The sequence below is a fragment of the Gallinula chloropus genome, assembly GCF_964237585.1.
Source record: "Gallinula chloropus genome assembly, chromosome: 22".
In the NCBI taxonomy this organism is placed as follows: domain Eukaryota; kingdom Metazoa; phylum Chordata; class Aves; order Gruiformes; family Rallidae; genus Gallinula; species Gallinula chloropus.
The window spans coordinates 3,230,659-3,244,177 of NC_140107.1; the positions used below are offsets into that span (position 1 = coordinate 3,230,659).

The 13,519-nt window shown below is 49.4% G+C and overlaps 1 protein-coding gene across 1 annotated transcript in view; it reads left to right on the forward strand.

The window, feature by feature from the left end:
- Positions 1–12,463: 12,463 nt before the first annotated feature.
- EPB41 (erythrocyte membrane protein band 4.1) overlaps positions 12,464–13,519 on the forward strand; it is a gene marked incomplete at its 5' end in the record, with an annotated part of 48,103 nt that continues 47,047 nt past the window's right edge. The window contains one exon of the mRNA XM_084274408.1: positions 12,464–12,925. Within this exon, the coding sequence (XP_084130534.1) occupies positions 12,464–12,925 (462 nt within the window). The remainder of the gene's footprint in view (positions 12,926–13,519) is intronic.

Genomic DNA, 13,519 nt, shown 5'->3' on the forward strand with positions numbered 1-13,519 from the left:
AGTGTGTTTGTGAAAGCTTCACAAGCTGCAGAGGGTGGTTCTGTGCTGTTCCCTGAGCCTGGTGCTGTGTTAAAAGCATCTGCTTTAGCCTGACCTGCTGCTCTTGTCCACACCGAGACCAGGAATCTGTTTCTTTTCCCAGAGAAGAGGCTGGTCCTGGATGCTTGTGGCTTTGAAGCGTTGCCTCCAACTCCGTGCAGTGCAGATGGCAGCAACCCCGGTGCGCAGGGAACTCTGTAATTAATGTCGACTCTTGAACGCCGGGTAATTGGGAGCAGTAATTGGATGGTAGCTTAAGAGTAGGAGCGTGGTTAAGTAAAACAAACAGGTTTGCAGTCGTAATGTCAGCAGGTAAAACGCCTGGGAAAGGGCAAATCCACATAGCAATAACATGCTGTGAGCATCCACAAGCCAGGTCCCTGCTGAATGCAAACTGGTGAAACCGAAACATGCTGGGCCAGGCTCCTCTCCTCCTTCCCCAGGCACTGAACAGGGGACACCACCCAGTAAGGCAGATAAGGGTTTTTTTTTTAAGCATCTCCCTTGCTTGGGAATAAGGTAATGAAGTGTTGTTGGCGTGTAATTCACTTCTGAGGAGTTCTTGCAACTTGTTTAGTTGGGGAGCTGAAGCTGCTTAGGGTGATATGTGTGTGCACCAACATCCTGGATGGGCTGTTACATTTTGTTTCTGTCGTTTCATTCTTTTTAACTCTTAAACCACATTTGTTGCCACTGTGAGGACTGCAAACCACTCTCCACTCCCCCATCCCCACCTCCCCCCCCAGCTTTCTGAAACCGGTGTGACTTTACTCTCTTTTTCTGTACTGCCCTGCTAGCAGTTTACACTGGCAAGGTCGTATCTCAGGGCAAGCTGAACCTGTTTGTATGTTCATTATTTTCATTTTCTAGAGGAACAGGCAGCCATTTACCTCCAGTTTGGAGTTTGGGGCTATATATAAAGAGAACCTGAAGGGACTGGGTTTAGTGCCTGGTTATCGGGGGAGTAAAGAGCCAGTTAGTTTGGCACGAGCCGCCCGGCTGGGTGAGCTCACCAGTGCTTTTTGCTCTCTCCACTCTTTCTCCCTGGTGTCATTTGTAGGGTCTCCATACAGCAGTTTTAGCCCAAACAATGACATCAACAGAGCTTGCAGAAAAGAGGATTTGTGTGGCATTTTATTCCCTTGTGCTGCGTGAATGTGGATTTCATCGATATTGTTGTGTCGCTCCTGCTGTCAGCAGCCCAGTGAAAAGAGTAGCTCACTTGTCTGGTATTGTGACTGGGGCACTCGCAGACCTTTCTGTAGCATAATTTTAGCTGGGGCTCTCCAGTCAGGCTTCAGTACTGGGTGCTGGACAAGACCAGTAGGTTTTGAGTCTGAGTGTGGCTGGGGAGGAAGGGGCTGTGGTGTGTTACTTGGAAATAGGGGGGGGGGCATTGGGAGCACCAGCACAAAGTTCAGCACTCACGCTGACCTCCTGGTGTGCTAGATGGTGAAGGTTGGAGTTGAGGGAGCAAAAAACCCCTCTTAAGAACCACTTGAATGTGGGACTACCACTGTTCGTTTGTTTAGTGAAATCAAAACCTGTGAAACACTTTGCATCTCAGCCCATCAAGTGCAGAGGAAGGCAGAGGCTGAAAATACAAGCAGGCAGCCCCTGTAATGTGTGTGCAAAGCGTGTTTCTGACCCTTGCAGGTACTGAGCTTGAAGGCTGCTTCCTTTTTCTTTCTGTAGTTTGGTGAAGGCAATATTTGCACACGTTTCCTCCATGCAAATGGTTGCAACAACTGAGCTGGAGGGTTGATGCAGGAGCTGAGCAGGGTGTGCTGTGGCGACTGGTGAGGATGCTTACTGGGGTGTCCAACGGGGGAAAAACTCCACAATGCCTGGCAATTCCTTCCCATTTTTTTAAAGCAATGCTCTGCCTTCCCCCTGCCATCCCCCCCTCAAGATATTTAGCATCCTGCTCGCTATTTCCTATTGCTGATAGGACAGGCTGCACACCAGAGCTCAGCTGCCACGTCCTAGTGAGCTATTAGTGCATCAGGATGGGAGCCTGGTGTAGTAATTCAAAGCAAGAGTGCACACAGGCACCCCGTGGGATAACGGGATGGATAATGGCTCCGTGGGCAGGCAGAAGGTGGCAACGTAATTATTTTGGTTCGGCACCAGAAGTGGTGGTAATAAAGTGCTCACTGGGTATTTGATCTCCCAGAGGATCAAAGGGATTCCTGACAGCTGAGAAACTGAAATGAAGTGTGCCATTGTCTGCCTTGAACCGAGCTATGACAATAACAGGGTTAGGCATTGAAACACCGTCCCTCTACCCTGTGGGTCCATATTGAGGGTATTGCTTGAAGTGGTCCTGTTTCCTCTGAAAACTTGTAGTCGCTGTTTCTCCCTCTCCGCTGCTTCAAACGGGCTGGCAGCGGTTTCTCAGCGTTGTAGTCACCTAAATCCTGGTGGAAATCCTGCCAAAGAAACAGATTTAATGAAAATCACATTTCCAAGCAGTGTGCAGGTGTCTTGGTAAAGCCCCGTTGTGTCTTCCCCCCTTCAGCAGCACCCTGCAGCCAGTGTGGGGGAGAGGGCAATTTTGATTCACAGCCATTGTCAGTGAAAATGGTTGGTTGTAAATGTGTTGCATCAGATGTGTCAATGGATGTAATTAAGAAATGAAGGCTGCTGTACACCCCTAATTAAGGGGATTAAAACTGAAAGCTGTCTGATTTCACTGCTGGGTGGAAAAAAAACCAAACAGACAGACTGGTGGAAGTGGCTGGGAGGCCAAGTCTTGGGCAGGGTGCTTCTGTTGCAGCCACGTCGGGTGCTGGCAGGAGCAGCTCTGGGGAGTGGTGGGACTGAGCTGCTCTGTAATTTGTGTGTAAGTGACAAATTACTGAAGTTGCAGAAGATACTTGGTTCTTGCTTCTCTGCTTTGGTTCCTGTTCCTGGTGGGGATGGAAGGATTTTCATCCACTGCCAGCTGTGGATGGTGCAGTCGTGTCGCCCCATGTTGGGTTGATGTCCCCCCCGCTGTCTCAGTACTTGTCACCAGCTCTTGGCTGGTTGGGATGGAGGTGTGGGATCTCCTTGTGTAAAGGCAGACACAAGGTGTTTGGATGAGGTGCTGCTGAATCCAGGGCAGGACCTTCGGGCATCCCTGAGCAGGTTTTGCATGCATGAAGTGGGCGGTGTCGTGACAAGTCTTGGGATGACGAGCGGTGTCTAGTGGAAATATTGGGAATCTGTGCTCAGTGCTGGCTTCTCCACAGCCTTGCCTCAGAGAACTACTTCATCGTGGGGGAGGTGTTGCAGTGCCTGCTGTGATTTTCCAGGAACTATCTTCTCTTTTGCTTTCCAGCTGGTGAAGCCACCCCAGGGGAAGGGTGACACTGGGGACACTGAGCATCAGCAGCAGGAGAGATGGGAAACAAACCCATCCTTGTGCAGGTGGTGTTCAGCATCCGAGCACGTGTCTGGGACATGTAGTGCCCTTCTGTAATACATGATGCTTTCTGGATCAAGTGTCTCCCTGCCTCCCTTCAGTGCATGGTGCCCACAAAAGATGTTTGCTGCTTCTAGTCTTGAGGCAAGGTCAGCAGCTGGCTGTGGGTCTGCATCCCAGTTTGCATTCGCCATTGCTATGTGCCTTGGGGAGCTGCAGCCAGCTGGGGGAGGGTTTGTTCTTCTGGAGGCACTTCTGGTTTTGTTAGGAGACTTTAATTAGCTCTTAGTGGTTTCTAAAGCTAAGCTTCATGGTCATGTGAGTTTTCAGATGGTTAAAGGTTGGGTTCTTTCTGTGATACTGAGAGTAAACAGCTCGAGGTTTGTGGTGGGAACAGATTTCTCCTTCCCTGTCCTGGTGGTGTTACATGTGTTGCTGAGCCCTGGAAGGACGACACATCAGAAGAGGAAAAATACTGAAGGGCGGCAGCTTCTGGAAACAAACCCTTCCCCTTGCTCAGGAGCCAGGCCAGGCTGCTGCTGTGAGGAAGATACCTGCGGTGGTGTGCACCCACCCAGTGAAACTCAGCTTCATGAGCCTTCCTGCAAGCTGACTCACCCTTCCTGGGCTTGGCAGAACTGTTGTGGCTGTCCCAGCTGCGTCCGCAGAGCCAGCGGCTGTGGCATGGTGGGGCTGGGTTGTTCCAGGCTGGCAGGTGCTGAGGACATCTCCAGCTCTGCCATCCTCTGGGCTGCTCTGCAGGCATGAGCCACTGGGGTTTGGCAGTCCTGTTGTGATATCCAAGAATCAAGGAATTTAGTAGGAGAACCAGCAGCTGGCTGGTGCATTCCAGTGCTCCTCGGAGGGGTGGTTAAACTCTGAAAGTGTGATCAGGGCTTGCTGATAATTACTGGAAAGATAATTGTCCCCTTGCAGCCCCCATTGCTTGGTGGATACAGTGAGCATGCTAGAGCAGACTGTGTAAGTAAACTCAGCTTTGCAGCTGGTGCCAACTCATTAAAACAGTAAGAAGATGCCATCGCTGCTGTGTCTGGGCACTGGATGCAGTGTGTCCTGGGGGTATCCACACTGCAGGCTCTTGCTGGGGAGAACGGGTCTCCTTTGCACTGAAAGTGTTTGGAGTGTTGGTGTCAGGAGGAGAAGCAAAGGCCGCTGTACAGGAGAGAAGGTCTGGAAATCAGGGTAGCGTAGGTGCTAACTTGTTCCAATACCCTTGGTGTTGGGTGGCAGTCTTGAAGGGGTAAGCCTGGCTTAAAGCTGGTGCCTTTTACCTGGCTCGGTGGAGGGCAAGCCTGGCAAGACCGAGGTCATGCCAGCCCTTGCTGTGAGCGCTCCCCTTGGGTAGTTTCAGTGTTGAGTGTTTATTGTGTGGCTGGTAACATGAAATCACTGGTGCCGTAGATTATGTGTCAATGAATTTTGGGTGTTGGACCAGGGTGTGGCAGATGTCATTCGAGGTTCTTGGATGAACGCGGATTGTGTTGCAGCTGTGTCACTCCAAATCAAGTGTGATGTCCCCAGCACCCACTACAGAGCATCAGCAGGCCAGGAAGCCTGTTAACAGGTTCTAGCATCAAACATCCTTCTGGCTCGTGGTGCTGCAGCAGTACGTACTTGGCAGGTGCCCCTGCGTGTGTGTGTGTGTGTGTGTGTGTGTGTGTGTGCACACACGGGTGGTATTTATCTAGCAGGCAGCTCATTATCAAAGGAATGTGCAGGTCCCTCTTGGGTTCTAATTATAGCTTTGGTTTGGAAACAGCCAAAGGGAGAAACGACAAAAGCAAAAAGCGCTTTACCCCTGCTGTATGGAAGGAAAATGAACCCTGTTATGTTAAACCTTGAGTGTAAATGAGGCACAGTGTGAATAAACACATCTGTGTTCAGGAAGGGGGAAAAAAAACCCCACCCTTATGAATAATGCAGGGCAAAAATCCTCCTGTTCACTTGATGGAGATCTACTGCTTGTTTCTCCTTTAACCGTCGCTTTAGGAAGCGGTGTTGCTGCTGGAGGAAGGAGGCGGTTGTCACGTGCGGTGCTGGCGTTATCATCTCTGTTTTGCTGTCGTACCCCCCTAGGTTTTCCTTCAGAGCCCAGTGGGAAGCGATAGTGATGGAGTGACCTGCTGTGACGGAGCCTGCACGCCTCTGGCTTTGCTCGCTCGCGATGAGCCGCTGCTTGCTCCAGGCTCTCTTTGTGAACGTGCGGGCTGCACCACCGTTCCTGCTGCTCTTATTTGCACAGACTTGTGGTGCCTGCCTCATTTTATGTGTGCTGGACTGCCCACGCTCCCTGCCTCTGTGGAAGGCTGGTGGACAGAGCAGGCCCCCGCCCCGGGGATGCTGCTTACAGGGTGGGGATGGGTGCTGGGGGGTCCCTCCCTTCCTCCATGGTGTCAGGCAGATACTGGCTCCTTCTGCAGAAGAGGGTTTCAGTGTGAAACCTGTGCGGCTGAGCTCAGCGTTTCCTCCCCAGGGGTTGGTGCGGTCGGGCAGTTTGTTTCGGCAGGTGCTGTGCATTCGAGGCAAAGCCTAATTGCTTCTGCTCTGACCCCTGCTGAAGCAGGGGGAGGGAGCCCCAAGAGTCACTTCTACTTGCTGTGGAATAGGAGGCAACACTTGTGTTAAACTGATGGTTTTCTTAGTCTTTTTAGCAAACAACTGATTTGCTCCTGTGTTGCAACACCAGGATCTTGATGCTCATGCCTGTGAGCAGCTTGGTTTTGTTGGCAGCCTGGTGCATGTGCCTTCACTGTGGCTCTGTTCTGGGCCCAACTGCTCCGAGTTCAAGTGAGTTTTCTTAACAGGTCCCACATGGGCAGCCTTTCCGAACCCATTGCTGTAGACAAGGCTGCAGTGACAAGTGTCTGTTTTCATTTAAATTTCAGTGCTTTTACCAATGAGCAAAGCCCATGAATCCCCGTGTAAGGAATTCTGTACCATCCAGGAGGATTTCTGAGGATACATGGGAGGAGTTTCCAGCTCCCTTTGGTTGCAGTGCACTTACTGCTCCATTTAGTCAGGTCATTTTATAAGCCCAGTCTTCAATTTGACATAAATGATTTGCTTTCAGCAGATGGTGAGCTACTATTTTTTGCCCTCATTTAAATAGGAAAGCTGTACGATACCAGAAGATGAAAGAGGGGCACAGTGCTGCCGACATACAGTAGATTACGAGGACTGGTCTAGTGAGAATTAAATCTGGGCGGTTGTAATGTGCCATCTGTGTTGTGTTGGGGGCTTTATTTCCCCCCCGGTCAATGAGGCTTCTGAAGTCTCCTGTTACCCTCTGGGTAAGGCAGCACTGCCAGCTGAGTAGCAGCATCCCTTTTGTTCAAGACCTGTAGTATGGGCACAAAAACATGATGTACGTTAGTGCTAAGAGTGGTTATAAAATGCCATCGCTGCGTATTCCTCTGCTAGAATATATGAAAGAAATTTGGAAAGGTTCTGGTGCTTTCACAGTATTTTTAAGTTATTTGGCTTTCTTATTTTGAAGCTCAGTTTATTGCCTTAAAATTTCTTATTTTCTTAAAAAAACCCTCTCACAAAGCCAGTCCTCTGCCACATTTTTCTAACTGTAGTAAGAATCCGGTGTAGGATCCATTACTTGAACATGCATGTGGGGCGAGCCCTGCCTGCCTGTGGTGGTTGCAGTTTTCTCCTCTCCCACCTGCAGACATACACCAGGTCTTGCATATACAGGGTTTTCAGCCTCTGCTGTCTATCTCAGAGCAACGTGCTGTGTAGTGTCCCTGGTGAATTGTGTGCTTTTCACACAGATTATGAAATGGGAAGGAACGCATTTAAAAAACCCAAACCGACCAAAACCCACAACCCTGTTGTTGAAATAACTTGATTTTTGCCGATTTTTAGCAGAAATTTCTTTCTTATCATGCTCTCCAGCTCTCTCTGGAACAGTGGTGTTTGGTGAAGCCACGTGTTTTTGGGCAGGAAGGACAAGACAGTTTGTTCCAGCAGGTTTATACCCTTACCTGGCATTGGGCATCACTGCGAAAGGGTTTCTGTTTCCAAGAGGTGAACCTTCCTGATGGACAGTCCTTTTTCTTTCTCTGAAGGACTGAAACACCAGGAATTAAGCTATAACATGAGCCATAAATGGTTTTTCCAGGCTTGGAACCGGGGATAAGTTAGATTTTACTTTTGCTGTGCGTGTTTGTGTGCCTGAATAAGACTGGAGTACTCTGACAGTTAGGAGGCAGTGATAGGTGTGTATCTAAAGATCAGGGTTTCTTTGAGCTTCTGCAGCTTGCCATGAAACAACCCAAATGAGCAGCATTGCTGTTTCAGAGAACTCACACACCATCCCTTAATTACAGCCTTCCAGGAGCACAGGCACAGTGAGTAATCCAGCATCTTCTAGGCTTGAAGACTTTCTCAACAGGGAGCCCTTGGGACCTCTTGCACCACTCTAAAAGTCTGTATTTTCAGATAAATTGTTGTGCAGGCTGGAAAAGGGGAACGGTTTGGCTTGGAGGGTGGTTTTCTTTGGCTGTCTGCAAGAGTGAAGCCTGTGGAACAGTATGGGGTTGAAGGAGGGTTTTGCTGTCCCCTGCTCGTTAGATATTAATTAGTGTTGGGTCAAACCCATGCGCGTGAGGAACAGGATGAGCAATGAGCTGGTTTATTCCTTTTAAGCCTCAGGGTTTTTTTTTTTTATTTAAAGGATTTTGATGTAGAAAAGCAGAGTGAGTGTGTAGGTGGAGATGTGTGCTTCCTACAGCTGTGTCCTTGGACGGAAATAGGGGGTGTGAGCCCTGAGACTGGGGGGGGGGCAGAGCTTGTGATATTGGGTGGCTGGAGGGACATCAGGTTTGAAGGTGCCTGGGAGGTGACTTGCTGTGACTTTGGGTGTTTGGGGAGGCTGATAACTTTTTTCAGAAGAGCTGTGTGGGGCTCCCTCTTCATTGTTGAAGCACTGATGTTCCCAGCAGAGCCATGGGACACGGCAGGTCCAGGTCCTCATCTGGGAAGTGCTGTTGTTGGGAAGGTGGACCTGTGGTGTGGGTCTGCTTGGGGCTGGGGGGAGCCTATTTGTTTTCTCCCACAGGCTGCTCTGGGTGGGTTTAATGACCTTTTCTTAAGATTGTTATGTGTCATTGAAGTCGTCTTGTCTGTAACAGGATGCTTAAATATAAAATGCTTAAATATAAATCCATACTTGGAAAAAAAGAGATCTTTATGGGGGATTATATCTAAGTTTTGCCATGATTTACTTATTTCCATAGCGTTAAACGCCTTCTCTGCTCCAGACGTGTGAAATGCCTGCCTTTTTCGGGCTGTCTGGCACCAAACCTTTATCCTCTATCAAAAAAATAACCCCTAAACCCAGCATTTGCAAGCAGGAGGTGAGCTGCATCGTTTGGGTGCTCGTAGAAGAGCAGAGCATCCTCTTCCAGTATCCCGGGAGTTCCCAAGGCACCTTGCAGGCTCTGCAGATTTGCCTTGTGGAATAGTGACAGGAGAAAATGTAATTTAAATCAAAACCTGCTTGTGGCTTGGCTGTGAGTGGTGCTTTCTCCAAATAATGAGTTGAAAAGCAATGGGAGCGGGAACCTTGCGCTTTGTGTTGGGTCTGGTGTGGGCTGGGTTGGAAACAAAACACTACTTAGCAAACACCTCTACGCAGCCAAGGTGCTTTATTTTAAATACTATGGCCTCTTGGAGATGTTGCTTGCTTATAAATCTCTCTGCTTTTTGTTGGGAGCTTAGGAAACCAGTTCTGAATGTAAAACTCCAAAGGGAGGGAACCGTCTGCGGGCCAGCGCGGTGGCCGAGCGCTGTCGGGTGTTGTGGCAAGGTGTTTGCATACACCCCGCCAGGTACCAGTGCTGCCTGCCCCAATGGAAGGGTAACTGGGATGGGACAGGAAGGGTTGGGCTCACACATGCCTGTATCTGCATCCCCAGCCCTGCTGAGGGATCTGGCCGAGCTGCAAGGTGATTCCTGGGGGACAGAGGAAGGATGCAGAGATGTTTGCTCATTGCCAGTGAGACACACCTTCCCGTGCCAGGAAAAGGTTCATGGCTGCAGCTTTGAGATCCAAACAAGCAAGCATTTCTTCTTCCAGAATTGTTGGGTGTTTAAAGGGAGAAGACTATCTCCTGAGGAAATGTTTGTTTGTGAACTGTCCCTTTTGTTTCCTGTGGCTGATCAGAGCTGCTCCTCAGCTCTGCCCTACCTGCGCTGGGGCTGCCAGAGCCTTGGTTCTGCGGTTCTATTTTTAAGAGAACAAGGTGCATCCAATGTGTGTTTTGATAACGATTCTTACAAGTGTATTTCTTCCAAACAAACACAGTGGGAAACATCTATCTACAAAGCAGGCTGCTTTGGCAGCTGGTGCAAAAGGGAGCTTGTGATCTCCATGTCTTTTGTGGTGGGACAGTCTTGCAGTGTGTCCGTGCATGTGCTGGGGCATCAGAAGCTTTGGACTTGGCCATGGTGAGTGTCTTACATCTGGGTGATGTGAGTTTGGCTGAATGCAGCTCCTTGGCCCCCTGCGCTGTCTTCTAGCATCTCTGAGAGGTTTTTGGAGAGCGTGAGTTAGGTATGTGGTGGCTGGGCTGACTCTGTCCTGCATTGCTAGTGGAGCCATCAGCATGCCTAGCAAGGGATTGCAGGAGGACTGGGAACAGCAATAGGAGCTGCAGGGGCAAGTCTACCCACGTGCTGCCATCTGCGAACCGATCGCAGCCCTGCGCTCCTCAAGTGAGTGTGCAGCCCCATCAGAACTTCTCCTGGACTGAACTGCAGATGTTTCTGGTTTAGGAAAGAAGGAAGTTCAGTGTTGGGGGTTTGTTTTTTGCTTTCCCTCCTGAAATGAGCAACAGGCACGAAGCTGCCCTCTCTTCAAAGGTGATGGTGGGGAGGCAGCTGGGTGCTGTGTGAATCCGCTGCAGCCTTTGGAGTCTGTTCTGTGATAATCTTGCAGAAAAGAACTCCTGCAAGACTTCTGGGGAAATGAGGTGGGTGACACAGCGCTCAATTCAATGCCATTTTGGAGAATTACCCGTCGGCGCTCTCGCTGCCTTGGTTGGGCTGTGCCAAGCTGTCCTGTTTTCTCCCATGTGAAGCATTGGAGGAGGACCGATGCAGTGTACTTCTCTGCCCATCCCCATCTGGCTCAGAGTCTTGCCACATCTGGGTTTTGGCAGCATCTTGAGATGTCCCTGGTGCATCAGGTGCCCGTGGCTGCCTGTGCAGGCTCTCTGCTTGGGTGCCCTTCTCTCAGTGCAGGTAGAAAGCTGCTGTTCTCGTGGCTTCCAGCTCTCCGTTGGGTTTGGAGAAACCCAGAGCAGGTCCCCAAGGGGAGGGCATGAAGCTTCTGCAGGAGACCAGGCTAACCTGGGCCCTGCAGCTCATTCTCAAAGCTATCTGGTGGGGCTTATCCAAACAAAGATGTTTCAGAATTCAGAGAGCCTGTCCCGAATCCGACACAGCTTCAGATCGCTCTGTTGGGTGCACAGATTCTGGGGGTTACCATCCTCACTTTTCCAAAAGCTCTCCTTGGGGGAAAAAACCCCCAAAACAACAAACCCCAAAAGCCTAACAAACCTTGTAAACTCAGGAAATTTGCTGGAGCAGCAAAGTCAGCAAAGGTCTCTTAAGTCTGCTTTGTTTTGAGCACAGCAGTAGAAATAATATGAAGCTTTTGCATTAAAGGTGAGGGAAGAGCACTTGGGAAAGATAGAAGGGCTTTTCTCTTTCAAGCACTCTGGTTATTTTGGCAATCAGGTTAGAGTTGAATTAAAATTGTTAAATGCAATAATATGTAGGAGGGTGACATCTTGAAATGTTTCTTAATTTTAAGATAGTATTTTGAGCAAATGTTTGTATGCTGAGCCTGGAGCTGGGGGGATTGAAAAGCATATTGGATTATATGCTATTTGCTCTCTGTAAGCAGTGGCAATTTATCGCTGCAGATGCATGTGATGCAACGCGTAAAGATTAGTTCTATCCTCTCTAAAGCATGATTATTTCGGGTCCTCTTTATACCTTAAATAGATATTCTTCTCATGTGATTTTCATCTTTTTGTGTCAACAGCCCAGGCTAAAGTTGAAATAAACATTGCATCAGCTTAATAGCCCAGGCTCTGAAGAAATCTGCTCTCTGGTACAGAGGTTGTCTGGGAGCTTTTGCATTTTACATTTTTACAGTGCAAAGGTCCCATGAATCCTGGAGCCTGCTTGGCTCCACTGGAGCTGTCTTGTGCAGGTCAACTTAATTGATCAACCCTGATGAGTAGTGTCCTGAGCAGAGCAGCAGTGTGGCTTATCACATTCAGATATCCCCATTTTTAGTTCGTGGGGAGGATCTGGGGCCTTTTTCAGGGACATGTAGAAGCAAGCAGGTGTTAAAACTTGTGGCCATGGAATTTCAGGCTCTCGTTGGCTTTGAGTTTTCTGTCAAGCAGCAGGTGTTTCTTTCCAGTTGCAGAGGAGAAGGCTGCTGTGACACAGCAGGCCGCTGCAGGCCGTGCGGGGTTTTGGCATGGTGTGGAGGAGGAAGAAGGCGGCCTGGTCATGTGTGTGTCCTCATCTGCTCCCCTCCCACAGCCAGTGCTGCCAGAGGCGACCAGGGACTTGGAGCAAGAGAGGGCCTCAGAACAAGCCTGTGGAGCAAGACCCTCTGGCATCTCCTCCCCTAATAATAATCTTATTTCCAAGTTTTAATCGTTTGCTCTCGTCAGGCTGCAGACCAGGTGCCAGGGCACGTAGCAGGTTTGAAATGGTATCATCCAAGTGGTGTAAATTGCATGGGCAAACGTTGGTGGAGACGTTGCTATCAAAGCAAACCCTGGCACAATTAATGATGTGTGTGCTCTTAATGTAGGCTGGAGTCAGCTGGACAAGATGGTGTGACTGGGGAGCATGGTGTGTCTGTGCTTCTTGTGGCTTGGTTTGATAGCTTAATACAGACTTAAGTATTGGGAAGCTCATGATTGAGATCTTTTGCATCTGTCTTACAGCACCATCATGACAACAGAGAAGAGTCTAGTGGCGGATGCTGACAATTCGGAGCAGCAGCAAGCCAAAGAGGAGGAAGGAGCTGCTGAAACACAAAAGCAAGAGGCTTCCCTAGAGGAAAGGGCTCAGCAGACATCAGAGGGACAGCCTGCAGCAGGGCAGAAGCAGAAGACCTCCAACGGTGATACACCCACACACGAGGAGCAGAGCAAGAAGGAGCGCCGCACCTCTGAGGGCCGGGGTCTCTCCCGCCTGTTCTCATCCTTTCTCAGGAGACCGAAGTCTCAGGTGTCCGAAGAGGACAAAGACACTGATGCTCGTAAAGAGGCAGGAGGTGACCAGAAAGACCCAGGATTAGGAGCCAGCCCTGATGAAGATATCCTGGTGAAAGCCCCAATTGCAGCTCCCGAGCCTGAGCTCAAAACCGATCCGTCACTGGATCTCCATTCCTTAAGCAGTGCAGAAACACAGGTAAAACCTCCTGCTCTGTGTTGACACCCTTCTGTTCTTGAAAATGTGTCTTTTTAGCCAAAACTATAAATCTTCATGCCCTAGGATGGTAAGCTTGATCAGAAAAACTCGTGAGATGCCAGAAAGGCTCTTGTCATCTGCCCATGTAGCATCACATGTTTCCCACTCTTGCATTCCTGTATCAGACTGTCCTGTACAGTACCTGTGCTCACACTTCACAGCATAACTCAAAATGCTCCATGCTGACTCTTTACTCACTGGGGCTTGGGAATTCACATCAGAACTACAGTTCAAATTCATAATTGATGACAGAGCAGTCGCTTGTTGCGATATCCTTGGTGTGTGCAGAGTAAAAGGCAGGTCAGTGGCATGAGGTGGAGATTACAAGAGGATGTGGGTTTGGGAAAGGGTTTCTTCAAGGAATGTGAGCGTGGCTTTTCTGGACTTGGTCATCTGTTCCCTCTGGCTGGTGCTGAACCTGCCAAATACAAATATTTTCTGCTAATGCATCACGTAGACAGGATTTTTTGCATGACACGTGGGCTGAGCTCAGCTCCTACTAGCCATCTGATGTCTACTCTTTATAGCCCAGGG